We start from the raw sequence: 17,778 nt of genomic DNA on the forward strand, positions 1-17,778 counted from the left end.
TTGACAGAGTTAATATGCAAGGTGCTACATAAGACAGAACTAGAAGAACAACACCTACCATAGGGAGCTTATGGGCTGAAAGAAAAGAACACATAGAAAAAAATCATTGGACGGTCCAGAGCAGGCCAGTAATAAATAAATTAAAATCCAATGAATGGAGAAGTTCAATACCAATTGTAGTTTGGTCTCACTCTTGTATTGTGGTGGCAAAAGCAGTTACCTGATTGTAAGTCTTGCTGATGTGAGCCTTTTAAAGTATGTGAGCAACAAGCCTGCTGAGACTAGGGCCTGTTTTATGAGTGGATAGGTTATGGAAAGAGTATGATTAGGAGATGAAAACAGCATGCCTGGTTACTAAGGACAGAATGAATGCATAAAAAGTGAGAGCCAACATAGAGGCATATCTTGGTGCAGACCTTTGCAGGTGAAGAAAGAGAATTTAAACTGGTAGGTCAAGCTCAGAGAGTAGTAGATCAAGAACTTAAAACAGAGATGATAAAGTTTAAAAGCTGCGTAAAGTGATTATTGAACTGAGGAAAAGCAGTGATATCAGATGGCTTTTGTGCAGTGACTGTCAAAATGTTCACTTAGACCACAGGCAGACAGTAGGCAACAGGGCAGAAGAGAACGTGTTCATTAGCTTGTACAGAAATGTCACTTTCCTGACCCACAACACAAACTAACATCCTACTGACCAGCAAACCAGCACCAAGCGCAGCTCAGGCACATTTCACTATTGTCCCACAAGAGATTAGCTGCATCTCCTTTACACAAGTTTTACATGGATGTAGTTCTATGGCCTTTGGCAGTTTTATTTTGGATTTACATTGGACTGTGACCTATTCCCCTGACACAGTAAATGGAGCAGAAGCAGCTAAAGCTCCCTCTGTACTGTGATTCACCGGGAGCCCACCACATGCCTGGGCAACCAGCACCCCCCCAGGTCATGTCTCCTCAGCGGGGTGAGGAACAGCACAAGCCAGGGCACACTCCTGACAGACATCCGGCCTGTTCTGGGGACAAAAGCTGTGCCTGGCCTGCGTGACCTCGGACACTGGCCTGCGTCGTTTCCTGCTGTACAGGTAGTAGCCTCAGGGTTGAACGAGCCGTCTGGATCTGTCAAGCTGGTTCCAGCTTAGCAATGTCTCCTGATGTTTCCAATCTTAAATCTGGAGAACTTCAGCTGTGGAAAGTTCCTAACACAGTCTTGAGTGTCGTCTGTGCTGTGTTGCACTAGAATGTATGACAGATCCATCACATCTTTAAAAAAGAAAAAGAGATACTAGATGTAAATGACAGTTCGTTCTCTCCTATTTATGCAGATCACAGCGTCATTTTACTATACATTCAGCTTTCACAGAACGAGACATCTCTGCTCTTTTAAAGCCTATCATTTTTTGTCACTATTTTGAGCCCTGTTGAGAGTGAAGAATTCTTCCATAATTTTTTAGTTTCACTTTCAGAGGCAGGTCTTTGCTTTTATTTAGACCAGTCTGTGATGCAGTAGTTTAGATACTGGGAAGGAATATTGGCTAGTAATTGTGTCCCTTGTCTGTGGACTGTGTGTTCCGTACTTTGTTTAAAACCTTAAATTGTAAATTATCCTATTTTCATAACCTCGTCTTTGTTTCCAATTCATTGCCCATTGAAACATTCCATACTAAGATTACCATTTTCCTCTGTGTCCACCAGTGTAGAACAATCTACCAGCAGGCCCACCGCATGCAAAGGGCAAGCTGAAATACTATTGATCTGTGAGATAGAGGAGGTGAATGACATTAAATGAACACATGCATTTTATGATGCTTGAATTTCAGCGTGCCTGAGAATTCTGTGTTAATCTGCCTGACTTCATTACTGTGAGATACAAAGGTTTCTGCTGGGCTGATGGATGAAGGATATGCTTTTCATTTCTATGGTCAATAATAAAAATGGTAATTTATAGGAAAAATATAAAACTAAATAAAAAAAAGACCATATAACCTATTGTTAAAGGAATCACTTTGAAGGAACTGGCAGTAGCCTTTTGAAAAGACAGTCTAAACAATGAATTAGTGATGTGAATAGGTATAGTCATCAAATATAAGAACTAAGAAGTCCTCATGCTTAGGAAGTAAACTAATCACTAAGGGCTACTCATAATCCTCATGTAGATTCATAAACCTGGGGAAATCACAAGGGAATTCTAAGTTTCTTTGAAACATTTGCAACTGACCCTATTCAAAAGAGAGCACAGCCTTCTTCAGAATGGAAACTCTAACTCTTTTGTGCTCTCTATACGCTCTTCTAGACAACAGGCTCACCAGCGCAAACAAATGCATTCATATAGCATAGCTATGAGAAAGAAATGAATGCTAATCCCAGTTCACCTGGATAACTGAAGCAGAAATAATTTAACTGAATTGTCCAAATTTGCACAGGAATTCTTATGGCAAAGTCAGAATGTGACTTATGGATCCTTTTGCATGACCTTTCCCTTTCATTTTGAAAAATAAGTTTGTTTTCTTCTTTGTTCTCAAACACAACAAATCCATCCATGTTTTGTCTAGGTTAGCCTATTCCTAAAATTTTAGTCTAGTTTGGGGCAGAACTTGTGAGAACAATGCTGACTTGTTTCAAGGGATAAATATTGATTTTCTTTGGATCATTCTCTAACTGTTTTTGAATATATGTATATAATATAACTTTGGAATAAATTAACAGCTTCTTTTTCAAAATATGAAACTACTGTTTCAATGTAAAGTTTCTTCATTATGAAGTTAGTGGTAAGATCTCCTAGTTACTTACATGAATATAAAGGATCGTTCAGAATATTTTTATCGTAACTTTCATTTTTTTCATTACTCCTGTGCAGCCACATTAGAGGACATACGTATGACTTATGCAATATAGGCATATCATGTGAGCAAAGTCTCCATGGAAACTGCCTAATCTGTGCTTTTATTTAATTAGAGTTGTCCATTACCTCTCCAAATGAAATTTAATTTAAATTCATATGCCAGTCATTTTTTAAAATTGCGTATGACTTTTTATCTGTCACTTAACGAGATCTCTACTAGGCTGTGTTTCAGCAAAATCAGTTTATTTAACAATCGTATTTATAAACAAGATGTTTATTTCACATCTTAGCTTATCCAACATTCTTAACATCCTCAGGACTTATTTTTTATGCTGTATCTGTGCTATACTACCCATTGTTAACAATTGTGTATTCTTAACCTCACAAATTATCAAAACCAGGAACAATTGTTTGAGAGTGTCCACATGAGTATATTCACTTATTTTGCTTGCTGTGAGATGGTTGGGAGAAATGATAGCACAAATAAGAAGTGCAACCAAGACCAAGAAATACACAGAGCACATATATTTGTTAAATGGAGCATTGAAACAGGCAAAACAGCGTCTGTTGTGAGCTGAACCACAAAACCCAGCTCATCTGATGCAGGGATTGAAGTACTCTTAAGAAAAGCCTGAGTTGGTTCAAAGTTAAAGAAATGTCTGCCTGAGGGCTTGAGGAACTTCAACTGATGTGAGTTATTTAGAGGTCTTCAGTCCTTGGTCGTGCACTACAGAAACATGGTGTGCAATATGTGATTTTTGTCTTTCTCTGAAGAACTGCTGGTCAAACATACAGTGAGAGGCTATGCAGTGCTCCACTCTCTCGCTGTTCTTTTGAGTTCTCTGTGCTTTTAACACAGATGGTAAGAAAAGATACAGTGGAAGGCTGTATATAACCAACTTCCACGCAGCTGAGACACCAGCAAGTATGGACAATAAGGCAAAAGAAATTTTTAAAATCTAAAAAGATAGTATTGCGTACGTACATGAAACAAGTTACTGTGACATTTTGTATCCTAATCTATGTATTCTCAAGCTAATCTTGTATTTTAAGGAAGTGTTACTGACCCAATTTTCCATATGCAGTTCTGTGTCAGGAATATCCTAGCTAAGTGCCAGGTCCAAATTAATTTGTATGCCAGCGTGACAAGAGCGCAATGCGGAGGCAACAAGCTGCAGTTCTGAAGGTGATAGAGGCAGGTAGCCAAGAGCTGCACTCAGGCCATTCAGCTGATTTCTGCTTTCGTACAGCAGAGGCAAATAGTCTGAGCTTAAGTACTCTTCCAGAATTGCAGAAGTTGTCTCTGGCACAAAATTAAATTGTATTGACAGGAGAAACTCACCATCACAGTGTTATCTGAGATCAGAATTCCAAAAGTGAAATGGTTGTGAATAAACAGTGAACAAAGTTCCCTGAGAATTGTGAATGGCATTATTATCAGAGGTGGAAAGTTCTAAAGGCACAACTGGAGGATAGACAATAATGATTTTTCATGGAACAAATACATTAAGGCTAAAAGGCAATAGAATTCAATGTGACTAAGCAAAGCTGAAAAGAACAATGTAAAAGATGTTTTAAAAAAAAAGCATTTATGAATATTATGACACTAGTAAGGTGAAAATGTCTGGCAAAATTAAAAAAAAAAATAGATGAACACTAGAAAAATGGGTAAGGAGGAATAGATAGTGAAGATAATAGTACCTCAACAGCTTCATGGTATCATAGATACTGAATGGTAATAGCTATCACTAACTGGATTTAAAAACTGGTGGAGAGTTTATGTCTGGGTATAAAAAAAATCTGAATTATTAAATAGCTCCTTTGTTTCTGTCTTTTCAGAAGAAGAGGGTGGCGATCTGCTCAAGTCGGGCTTCAGTTTTCCAGGGACGCCAGAGGAGGAGCTAGGTACAGATACCGTCTCTCAGATAACTGCTACTGCTGGGGCGGCCGTGGGGGCAGGAGGCTGCTCGGGGGCACAGCCCACACCCAGCCACGCAGCCCACAGCAGGCATGGCACCCATGCCCAAAAACCTCTCACTCCATGCCCAAAAAACCTCTCACTCCAGTCCTGCTGGGAATTTCTCACCTGCTGTGTAAAGTTAGAGAATCAAAAGCAGAAAAACATCAGATTTGGGTAACATCCAGGTAACCACGAATTCAAAAGAAGGTGTTCAAGGAAATTATCAACTTTCCTTCTTTTGTCCTTTTCTTTTTGTCTTACCCTTTAGAAAACATAATAATTGCCTAAAGAGTTTTCAATGTTACCTTTTAAATTTAAGAAGAAATCAGAAGCTCATAGAACCCATCAGTGACATCTTGATACCTCTCTTTCAGAAAGCTAGCAGTAAAATGTCCCACTGGCTTTCATGTAGCCAGATCTATACCTTTCAGATTGTGCAAAACTGAGTTTCTGTTCCTGGAATTTCATGTTCAGATTGTCACTGTTTTATATGAAATCCATCAAAATTTTGATTTATATGCAATTACTTTATGCGGTTATTTTTGGAGGAGAATTACGGAAAGTGGTTTCTGTGTGTTTGCTTCTTAAAGCTCCCATTCTTCAAAGTGAGTATACTTACATTTCAGACTTTAGTGTAACAGTAATATTTCTCCTTTTATGCATATGCTTATGTTAATACTTTGCAGTGGTTTATTTTGCACTATTAGTATATTTTTGTATTTGATGAAAATATTATATACTCTCACCCTGACCTTATTGTTGGACATGAACAGGAACATAAATCATAGTTGCTGTATTAAGAAAAAAAAAATACCAAACAGTTTGAATAAGGAGCATGAATTCAAGCAGGGGATGTCATTATGTTAAATTATCTCTTAGAGAAGGATTTTCTAAAACAAGTGATGTTCCCAGTCAGTTGCACTCAAGTCAGGGAGTTCCATAAACATTCGGTGTAGAAATACCTGTATCAGTCTTGTTTGTCCACTTAATATTAAAAATCAAGTAAAAAAAACTTACAGGATAGGTTCCAAACATCAGTCAGAAGGAAGAGACTAAAGAACCTTTAGGCAGTTTCTGCCTTAATTAAAATAGTGTAAGAGAGAAGACACAGTTAAACACAATGCTCCATAGGAGCAAGTGAATCCTATGAAGGAGTCATGGAATGAGCACGTCTCTCAGCCTTCTTGGACATTTGTTGGTTTGTTTTTTTTCCCTGCTGCCCCATTTCACACCACACAGGAAGGAATTCAGATGCCCTGCAGTAGAACTGATCTCATCGAACAGCTGGAGAGTAGTGCAGATGTATATGTCTAAACTGTAAATATCTGGACTTCCTTTAGAGGCAATGAAGGGTGATAGACTTTTCTAGGACATTGCAGACTTGGCCTACATTAGAAGCTTAACTTAGGGTGAGATGAATCATGTCAAAATTGTTCTCCTTCCCATTTGGTTGAGAAAGAACTGCAGGATTTCTGAAGCCATAGTAAATGGTGTATAAGTCAATGGTATTAAATGTCAGGTATCTACAAGAGTAAGGACCCTCATATGAAATAGGTAATCAAAGATTGACACAGATATGGCTAAAGTGATCAATCATCCAGCACTTTGATTAGGAAGAGGATGGAGGATTAGTCAAAAGAAATCAGGAACAAGGAGGTAAAAAGCAAGAACAAAATTGCAAACAGACTACAAAGAAACTAAGCTGCTTTCGAAAACTTCAGCTGTTTATGGCCAGAGGACTGAAAAAAATAGGCTAAAAGCAAGGAAAGATCTGTCATTACTGATAAATTTCATGTGCCTATTGGAGTCCTCTAAAAGTACCAATCATCACAAGGTAATGAATGTGGAGAGGTGGATGGTTTTAATATTTTCAGTAGGAAACCAGTCCTCCTGACTTAGCTGCCAAACTGTAGATGACCAAAATAGATGGACTGGACACCATCAGTAATTTAAAAACATATGATGTCCCATTCTCCAAATCACTGTAAAACAGGAAGGAGCATACTATGGGAGATGAAAATTGGGAAGACTGTTATAAAAGTTTTGGGAAAGTCAGTTGAATCCAGTGTAGACAAGCTCTGCTGCTACAGCGGTGCTAGTGATTAACATCTCTACAGACAACTGGGACATGTCTGTCTGTCTGTCTGTCCCACAGTGGTGTGTTCTGTTACTTGAATATTTCAGTTCAAATCCATGAGCTGAACCTAACACTAGTGAAAATGCTACAGACTATTAGATCTTTCTCAGACTCCACTTTTTCTTGCTGTTGCACATGTATAAAGGTGAATATTCATTGGAGAGAAATCTGTATCTGGGTGAATACTCTAATCACTGGGCTATGGAAAAGAGCTCTCTCTCTAGATATATATGTTAATGTATACTCCAATGACTATGAACTTACTTGGTATGAACACCCTCAGTCTGAAGGACTGCTAGAGACATTCATCCCTGAAAGAACCACAGAAAGGGCTTTCCTTGAGTAGTAAAACCATTGCCCAAGTCAATGCAGAGCAGAAGAGGTATTCTTGGAGGTAGCTCTAACTGCAGGGACATTAGTTATTCTAGACTCTTGTACCTGCTCACTTTTCAAAGGAGCTTCAAGCTACGTTCTCTCTGGTACAGAAAAATCTCTGGCTCTGGGCCCTTATTTGTAAAATGAGTTCAATATTTCCTAGTGAGGTTTCAGGGCTTTGGTGGGGATTAATTAATGTTTGCACAGTATCTCACCAGAGCGAAAATATTATTAATACAAGGATCCACTGCTTTAATTGGGAAAAGGTATCAAGGGATGGGACTGATCTCAACTCTTTTACATTATTGATTCTCTAAAAGACCACATTAGTTAAAAGAGGCAGAAAAGCGATGGATCCCTTCAAAAAAAGCTTACTCAGGCATTCATAGTCTGTTCTCAAGGACAATATTGCATAGTTTTTCAATTACCATTTATTTGTTAACAGAGTTCAGGGCGATAAGTATTGTCATGGTTACAAGATTCACACTCACACCAAAAATGCTCTTTTTGCTAGGAATATCTCAAATAAGCAACCTGATAAAGGTAGCAGGGCATGGTGGTAGAAGCAAGAGATCTGGCATGTGTGATCTCAAGCAGCTCACTCTAAGTCTCATGGAAACTGGACTTCTTCCAATTCCAAGTTTTCTTCTAGCTGGTGGTTACAAAATCTGAACACTATTAATGTATTAGAAAATAAACATTTTACGAAGCTACTCTTTTCTGTGCAAACTGGAAACTTCTCGCAATCTTGTTTGCTTTAGGCATGTGTAGAGTCAAGAAACAATTTGCTTTGGGTGTCAAAAACAAACACTGCGATCTTAACAAGAAACATGGAAAATGTGCCATGTATAAATGGCATTCAAACAGTAAAAGAAATATGTGAACAGGGAAGGTGGGATGAACTTTTCTTTAAATATAGATTTTAATAGAGTAAAGAGGGAAAAATAGATTGTTGAAAAATTACTTTAACTCATTTTTATAAATAAGGAAAACAATTACTTTACACAAGTTTAACACTTGGCAGCTTATAATGTTAAGCAAAGAAAGATAACTCACATTGAAGGCTTTTTGTTTCAGTAAGTTACTCTTTTCAGGAAAGGATATTGAGTTGATGTTAAGAAAAAGGTTAAAACCTACTAAATAGGTTGCAGTTATTAATAGTGCTCTTAACCTGCCCCAATTGCAAAGTAAACTGTTAATGGAGTTTAAGGGCAAGTTACGAAAATGTATTTTTATTTCACAGTATTGCAGTCATGCTTTTGATTAATTGATACAGTTCAAGTGTCAGACCGTAGCTCATGGTTATTCAATCACTGTTGATTGCATGATCATGCCTTTATGACCTTATGTGTTGAAAGGAAGAAAGGATATAACTGCTCTTGAAATAAAAAAATAATTAAAGGCCTGATTTTCCGGTCTATCTGTCTTTCTACCTAATCATCCAGCCTTCCTCAGTGCAGTCAGTGTCTGAACACTCTCCACTTTTCATGGGTTTTAGCTCCATATAACAGGCTTTTCCCAAGAACAGGCAAGGGGTTGGCAGTGGGCACTTGGCTCTCTGTGCCCGATCTATCCTCGATCCACCTCTCCCCAGAGCACCCAGGGATGCTGGTTAAACAGGCTTTGATTGGAGCTGGCAGGACTTCAGTCAGACACAGGGCTTGGCCATACAAAATAAACTGCTACAGTGACACTTATCTCTGTAATTAGCAGGCGCAGTAGCAAATACTTCATTTAAAATTCTTAAATGGGCACTATCCCAGAAACTGAATGCTTTCATGCTTCACAAACCCTCAAAGGTACAGAAGTTACTTTTATTCTTGTGCTATGGGGAACTGAGGTAGGGAGTCTACAAGAGATATGCACAAAGGTTAACTTTAACCCCGTGGGGCAGGGTCAGGCCGCTCAGTGGCCACTGTCATCACTTCCCATGGCCTTATCCTGGAACACACAAAAGATTCCTGCCTGGACAGGAAACCTTGGCTGCAGATTTCCCAAATCAAACCTCTAAGCACAAGATTGTCTTTCTTCCATATAGTAAAAACATGTAGACTGTTCATCTGGTATTGAGATATAAAAGTCTTTTAAACTTACAAGAGGTTTTAAATAAAAGATGCCCCGATATGTCTCTGCGTCACTGTCTTGTTTGCTTATTGTGACTAGTTGAACGGATACTGCAAAAAATACCCTTTTTTTTTATTCCATCATACCTCTAAATAGTTCCACTTCAAATCCTTCCTTTTCCTGTATCCAGAAACTGTAGTGTAGAAGTTTCTTGATATGATGGTCAAGACCACATAAAATGTTAAGAAAATAATTGGGAACGTTTTTCAAAAAAATAAATTTTGAACTTTAAATTCCTTTTAGTTAGGCTTGAGAGCTTGTTTGGTGATTTACTTTCAGTCATAGAACAAAATCATATCATATGGCCTGAGCATGACATAAAAACATGTTAACTATCTTGCATTTTAATTATAGGCTGTTGGAAACAAATGCTTACGAACAATCTGCAGACCAGAAGCTATTTCTAGAAATTAAACACTTCACAATGTCAGATAACTCTGCAAAAATCCCATTAGGCCCAAGGTCAATTGACAAGGAGGAGAAGATATTTGTAAGGATGTAAGATTAATCAAATGGGTTATTTGTTATTCATCCATTCCTGTTGCAGAATACTAAAGGGGTTGATGCATTTGTTACTTTGCCAAGAAGCAAATATTTTTGTTATAAATGATTTGTGCATTCTGACAGGGCTGTCCAGCTGAGAAGGCTCCTAAGTTCAGTTGCAGAGAAAATAAGTTTTTTCCATATTGTGAAGGTTCATCCTAGTGCTAGACCACATCTGGACCACTGATTCCAGTGTCTGCACTGGAAAGAATGAAAGACCTTTCCAAGGAAAAGAGAGAGACAGAGAAGCAGGGAGAAGCTGAAACAGCTTGAGATCAGCTTCACACGTGGGACGTTCGCATAGGAGGGATGTTTTTCTCACCCTCATGACCCACTGACCCTGTAGCACCTGCATGCACAGCTGATCTGCACCATTTACTTTCCCACAGAGAGCGCGGTGGCTGCAATGGAGATGAGAGACTGACTCATCTGACTGCTTCCCCTGCCTGCCTTCTTCACTGAGTGTCTTCACTGCATTGTCTCCTTTCAAAAGGATAAATTGTGCAGCCTTTCCAATGAATTCCTGTGACGGGCAGTTTAAATTATGTACTCTCCATTTCCCCAGAAAAAAATTGCTGTGCTCTACCTCCACATTCATCTCAGGCTGCTTAGGCTCTGTTGAGGGCAGGATCATTTGTATTGGGACAGCCAGGGTGGTGGGAGAACTTCCAGTGTGGAGGTACATGACCACGGCTGCCTCTCACAGCACTGGCCCCATAGGTCACTGATTCAGTCTGTCTTCCTAAGGGGATTTGTACTGGTGTAATGAGTGCAGCAGGATAAACATCAGCAAATATTGCTTACACAGTCCCAGTTTCACTGGTGAGTTCGGTTGTCACCTTTTCATTGTGAATTTCTTTTGCAATTCCATTTGTTTTTTCCATCTTTTTACAAAGTAATTTTTCTTAATAAATAATCAGACAGCCGCATATTAAGATGCCCTGTCTCAGACTTGCCAAGGCTGTAGGTACTTGCACCACCCCCTCATCCCAGGAGCAGAGTTCACAGTTTGACCCTTCCCTGCCATATGGAAAATCTGGGTGCTAATCATTGCAGGAAAAGGCAATTAATATTGGCATTGTTTCTCACAGACCCAAAACAGAGCTCAGCCGGGCAGAAAAGAGACAGCACCCTGATTTGAAAAATTCCGAGTCTGAAGGTTACAGAAAGAGGGAGATTTTCTGCCTGTTGCTATGGCAACAGGTTTAAAAGGAAACTTGTCACCAGGCTGCTGTTTCTTCCTGCACCCCATAGGAAAATCAGGATGAGACCTCCTCCATCTCAGTGGGTTGAGCTGAGCAGAAAAGTTCACAATACAATGACAAAGCAGCAAGAGGCAGCACCAAGGGTGTACAGCTGAGCAGATAATGATGAACTCCAAAAAGTCAAAGAAATAACCGGGTTTGGTCAGATGAAGGCTGAAACTCTGAAATTGTTGGTGAATCAGAAGGCTTCAAAAAACTGATGCTGAAGCAAACAGAAAATCAAATCATTTTCTTCAGTTCTGACAATTTAAAAGCTGTATTGAATGTTTAAAAAGCTAAAGAAGATTTTGAGATAGAAAGATATTTTAAATTGAACAGTCATACATTCTGTGGCAATAATCAATGCCTTTCAGAGTCAATGCTCAGGGTATTTATTTCCCAGAAGAGCACTATATAAAATAAGGAAAATCTTTAAAATATATCCATGTTTTAAAGAAACAGGAAAAGGCAATTTAGAAGGAACGTGTGATAAATATTTTTGCTTAGATATAGAAACATTTGTTCTTGCAGTCCCCTCAGCATTACAGAAGACAGTAAACTTCTTCCATGATATATCATAATAAATAAAGGACAAAATCAGAAGAATTCCAGAAACACCAAGCAAAAAAAAAAATCACTCAAGGAAGAAATTCATAAATATCAGCATTATCTATTTTGTTTGATTTTCATTTAATAATCAACAATAAGTATTTCTTATTAGAAAAGAAACCTTGGAGATCGGGTATTTCCATTCAACTGAATGCTTAGTCCAAGTGGTTTGGATCCTTGGAATTAAATCTTGTCCTTTGTGCTTTCAATTACAGTATTTCAGCAGAACCGGTTTCACCCTTTCATGCCATCGTCCCCTGGCTGGGGACCCTTCCAGGCTTCTAACACATTTATTCCAGTCCAGCATGAATTGTGCTTTCAATAAAATACAGCCCTGATTAGAGATGATCCTCCTCAAGCGACACCAGGGTTCATAGGTAACCTGACCAAGAACTTTTCTTAGCAAATGTTTAGAACTAACCCAGATCCCAGTGAAGTTAGTGTGAGATTCATCACTGCCATCAATGTGACAAGGATTTCCCTCTTACTTCTAGAGTCACGTGTAGATTCCTGTGTATACCTTTGGGCTGTGCTACTCAATTATTTTGGCTTTCTCTAATTGCTGAGAAAATTGTTGAATTTTTAATAACACCAAGGGAAACTCAATTTGTCTCCTGTATCTGACCTAGTAACTACAAGCAGCAAAATTTTCTCCTGTAGGAAAAGAAGTCCATAAAGCCAGGTACGATAAGGAACAAAAGAAATTTAATGTTATTGGGCTAGCTTTTCTGGTCTGTATTTGGAAGCATTGTAACCATTTTTCTTATAACCAATTGTTCAATGATATTCACATGGTGAAGCCCTGATTGACTCTATACGGCTGTATTTCTCCAGAAGAAAGTTTACATGTTAGTTACTTTAGGTCGATCTAATCCTGATACTTTATATTTTTTTCAAAAGCTTGACTGACTGTACAGATTCTGTGAAAAAATGTTAGTCATAAATAATTTTGTGGACTTACCTCTGTCACAGCACTATCGAAAAGGTGAATAGTGGCAATGTACTTCAAACTTGAAAAGCACTCTGAAGGTCTGTGTGCTACATACCAATCAATACTAGAACTTCATATGCTTCAAGCCAATGGAAATTAATTTTGCACCATCTTGAGGTCTTCCTACATCCCTCCACTCCAAACCATAGAGCTTCATGTACATCCCATATTGCCTCTCATGGTTTTCTGTCCTGTCCTTTTTCATGGCATGGGCACAATACTCTGCCACTCATCTTCCCCATACAGCCCAAGTGCCCATTCTTCTGCCCATAAGATATGGGATGTCTCCATTCCTCAAATACTGTTTCTACATTTCTCCTTTTTCACACACGGCACACTGTGTTCTCTATGACAGGGAGTCGGTGTTGTAACCATGCTTTAACATGGTCCTGGTCACAGATTTCCCCAATGATCACAATTCTCCATGCTTTTCTTCCTCCTATTATATCATACCATGTGTACCCTGAAATTAAATACCCCATCTCCACCCTGCCACCTCAGAGATACCATTCTCGCTCATCAACAGTTATTCTGCACCCTTCTCTCTGATCGTGCTTATTTATCTCAGAAATAAATCCCTTGGGATGTTGGATTGCCAGTCTGCTAATCTCTGTTTGAGAGATGGATGAAGCTGAAGTCAGAGCATTGTTAAGCTGAACAGTATGATTGGATGCCATCAAATATTTGTTCCCCCTGCAGACATCTGCATCAGTGATTGAAACCGTGACTGTCCTGAATAAATGGCAGCACTCCACGTACTCCTTACTTCTCCCTTTGGGTTTTCTGACTTTGCTCCAAATTGGTATGTTCTGGTCACTGATGCTGGTTTAGGAATAGAATTTGCATGTCTATTTTTATCTAACTCAGGAGTTATAAAAACCATCTTGCCCCTCGTCATTATGTGTCATGTGGTTCCACTGAATTAGCTTGGGCTGTCAAATCATTTTCCATGTTTTAGCATTAGACATGTGCCTCAGATCACCTAAATTTATATATTTATGTTGTAGTTTTCTGCAGCAGAACTTGTCAACCACAGCTTTCGCTGTAGTCAGCAGAGATAAATATGTACACGAAGGGTTTTAGATATGTACTTCAGGCTGAGATGAATCATGCCGGCTTCTCACATTCCAAAATAAAACCACATCCAGACAGCATATTTGTAATTCTTGAAATCATATCTAAATATTGGTGGGAAGAGTCCTATTTATATAGTATGAAACTATGATGGCAGCAGTTTAACTGTGTGGACTGATCACATCCTCTAGCTCTGTTTAGTCTACCAATATGAACACAGCCATACATGCCAACCACAAGGACCACTCAGGAGCCTGAACAGAGAGATCTTGTGTCAGAACAAGACAGAAACCCTCTGGCAGCCCATGGCTAGTGGTTGTTTGACAGCCTTGGGCATTATGGTGTTTGGCATTCAGTCCTCAGAACTGCCTTCTCTCCTTTAACAGAGAGACTGGGTGCATAAAGCACCTTGTTGTGATCACCCTGAGAGAGCTGATATTGCTTAAGGGGATGCTACCCTTTGAAGTTCAATATTTCCAGTAAGCAGTCTGAGATGCTAGATAGGAATTCCCAGGTAGGTGAATGCACTGCATAGAGTGCAAATGCATCAACTCACTGTAACGGAAAACACAAATCATCTAAAGCTGGAGGTTAAAGACAGGTAGTCACCCAATCTTTGCAGTTTTATGTAAATTTCGTACAAGGTGTTGTGCTCCATAAACAGGTTGGAAACCTCATGGGACCAGAATAGCAACTTGAGGCATTTCCAGAATTTCTTCCTTGCACACGGCAGGCTCGCTACTTTCCTCGGTCCCTGGAAATATTCATTTTTAAGGTTAGACTAAACCAGAGAAAAATACTATGACAAGTTAATGAGGAAACCGTTCTCATCTAATGCTACTTGCATCAGTCCTCGGGCAGACAAATCTCTGCCTAAAACATTTTATTTATGCATTTTCTTATTTAATATGTACTTATTCGATTAATATATTTTCTATTACACTCTTTAATGTTTTTATTAGTTATAGGTTAGACTGTGAGCGTATTTTTTTTCATAATTCATTGCAGCACTAATTGAATTGAGTGAAACAGCACAATGCAGCAGCCACGTTTTCTATAGCACGTCTTTTTGAAAGCTGCATTAGGTATCTCTTTCAGCAATGCATTTTGGTGTTTGCACTATGCAAAAGAGCTGTTTCTTCTCCAGCGAAAACAACACAAATGTTTTGGATGGGTAAGAAGCTTACCAAGGTGCTTATAAGGTTAAAACAATTTAAATTAATTTCTTAGTAGAAAAAGACAAGCTTCTAAATAGGTAGGTAGATAGATAGATAGATAGATAGATAGATAGATAGATAGATAGATAGATAGATAGACAGACAGACAAAAGCAAAAATCAGGCACCTTTTAGTAGTTCCAGGAATTATTATTATGGTTGAAAAGCTTGCTTTCAATAAGTAACACACAAAAAGAATTGTGCAAAAAGATTTGTGGAGACATGCGCTTCTTTTGAATATCAGAGAAGTTTCCACTGTTTTTACGCTGATTCTCTTTAGCAAAGAGCAGTGTTCCAGGAACAATGGAGATGCGCAGCCCTTACTTTTCCTTGCTTAGATGTTTTTAGCCCTTTTGCCCTGGAACATTAATAATAATTTTAATTCATTACTTCAAACAGTATTCTTGGTCCTTGAACTTCTCTTTCTTCCCTTGTTGCTGACTGGCACAAGGAAAAAGCTTGAATGCTCTGAAAATTGTGACCAGTGCCTGAAGACAGGCAAGCTAACATCTGCTTGGAGCAAGAGGGCAGCTCTTTCAGCATCAAAGGCCAGAAGAAAATACAGGGGGAAAAGGCAGAATAGGAGATTGCATAACAGGGAAAGAGTTGAAACAGGCAGGAAGGGTTGCAGAAATCCTTCCATTTGTCAAGGTTAAAGGTTGTCTTATATCTGTACAGTAGTCTCTGAAAAGAAGAGCTTTAAGGGATTTTCAGGATTTTGGAATTATTGGATTCTCTCTGACATAAGAGCCTATATCTTGGTCTAGGTCCCTCCCCAGTTTTTATGTATTATCTGACTTTTGGAAAATGACCCTTGTTAATTCAGTTTTTAATTATTTTCATTATGCTTATTGTAATAAATACCTATAGCAGTTTCTGGCTACTGTATTTCAAATAAAAAACTTTGTAAATTCCATGAGGCACATAAAATGCTATAAGGCTGGGAAGGCAACGTGCAGAAAATTGTATTTTTCTATAGTTGCACCTGAGCTAGAATTACAGGTAGTCATTAGGGATGGAAAACTGGTTGTTAGATTATCAATTGCAGTGCAATCATGTCGTGCTGTCTCATATTCCTAGGCATGGAACAGGATGAAAATGCTTGAAGCCTTCCGAGCTATGTTTGATGCTGCATGAGGCTGAAAGAGACCACCAGGCACTAGCTGTTCTGTGCTAGGGAAGTCATTTAAATGAGTTTCCTATTCCTGTCCAACTCTTTCTTTCATTCTGGATCTCTGCCAGATCCCTTCCTTTTTTTTTTTTTTAATGCATTGGTGATTCAGAGATGAAGTGCAAGATTTACCTTCATTCATAGATGTGCAAGATTGTGACAAAAAGACTTGGGGTTGACTCTCATCATGCTGTCAGTTTGATGGAAGAGTCGCCTTCCACCTCCCTCTGGGTCATAGCACTGTGAAAATGAAAATCAGCAAATCCACAAGTACTTTGGAAAATGCTGTCTGCATTCCAGTTTCTTTTGCTGCAAAAGGAGAGTAGTGCCTTCTACATCTCATGGGATTTTAAGAACTAATGCAGCAATCTCTCTCAGGTGCTATGGGAACCCTTTATGAGAAGCACAGACTAAGTTGAACACATAGACCATAATTATTCTCCTGATAATATTTGGTAATATACTAGGTTAAGTACCATTAATTACAGTGCTACTTATGTGACTGAATCCCAATGCACTGTTATAATTTACTACCTTGTCTATATATAGCTGTACTTTTAATTGGATAATCAACATTGTTATTCCAGAGAAACAGTTAGATTTCCTTTTTGTAACTACATTTATGCAGGATATTACAAACTCAACAATACAACAGCCTGAGTAATCAACAGTAAAAAGTTTTTATTTTAATGTTAAAACAGACAAGAATTCAGTACAAGAAACTGATATAAAACTAAAATAGAACCAGAAAAGGATATATGCACACACACATGATCAAGTCTGGAGGTGATATTTACACCCTTAAATCCATCTTTGACTTTAGTGTAGCAGGATTGTGCCTAGGATGAAGAATATTTTATTGTTTATTAGTTTAATGTTACATTCATTTTGAAACATTATGTGGAGCTTTGTTGAAATTAGGAAGTAATGAAATTATCTAAGCATTTTCCACTATAGAAAATTTGGAGCATTTAGGTTATGAAATTGCTGATGCTAAAGACTTGCAACAAATTGCATTCTCTACTGAAGGTATAATGACATAACACTTATTAGTTGAAAAAAAAAAATAAACATATATGGGTATTGATCTATTTCATGACCATACCCAGGCATTGAATTTTCACCAACATTGGGAACATTATTTAGGAGAGATCTGTCGTATACTTAGAAACACCTCAATGTGCTGTTGCCTAATGTATTATCTCTAGAGGCTGGTCTCCAGTGTCCAACTATGTTGTCACATATAATGCGTACATATTCGCTGGTTTCCATTCTGGTTGAATCCTTCAACTTCCTTGTATCAGCCACCTGTGCAAGATTATTTAGATTCTTTAGAGCAAATTTGCAGAAAGACTGTGCTAAGTGGTTTGTATATCACTTATGCATCTGTCTGATCCTCTAAAGGATTGTCTTGCATCCTGTATCTTTGTCTGCTTTTGAAATGTTGCTTAAATAAGCTGAAATTGAAGAGGGAGAGTGAATGCAAAAATCAAAT

The 17,778-nt window shown here is 38.4% G+C and overlaps 1 protein-coding gene across 20 annotated transcripts in view; it reads left to right on the forward strand.

Annotated features, from left to right (window-relative positions):
- DLGAP2 (DLG associated protein 2) overlaps window positions 1–17,778 on the forward strand; it is a 468,772-nt gene that overhangs the window by 360,566 nt on the left and 90,428 nt on the right. For 15 of the 20 annotated variants that reach the window (XM_065056017.1, XM_065056019.1, XM_065056018.1 and 12 more), the window contains one exon: window positions 4,679–4,744. The exons of 4 other annotated variants lie outside the window; for them this stretch is intronic. In XM_065056017.1, coding sequence (XP_064912089.1) covers window positions 4,679–4,744 — 66 coding nt within the window. Of the gene's footprint in view, window positions 1–4,678; window positions 4,745–13,602; window positions 13,625–17,778 lie in introns of those variants that run through there. One more of the 20 variants, XM_021293534.2, reaches the window with a different exon arrangement.

Source organism: Columba livia, chromosome 3, assembly GCF_036013475.1.
Source record: "Columba livia isolate bColLiv1 breed racing homer chromosome 3, bColLiv1.pat.W.v2, whole genome shotgun sequence".
In the NCBI taxonomy this organism is placed as follows: domain Eukaryota; kingdom Metazoa; phylum Chordata; class Aves; order Columbiformes; family Columbidae; genus Columba; species Columba livia.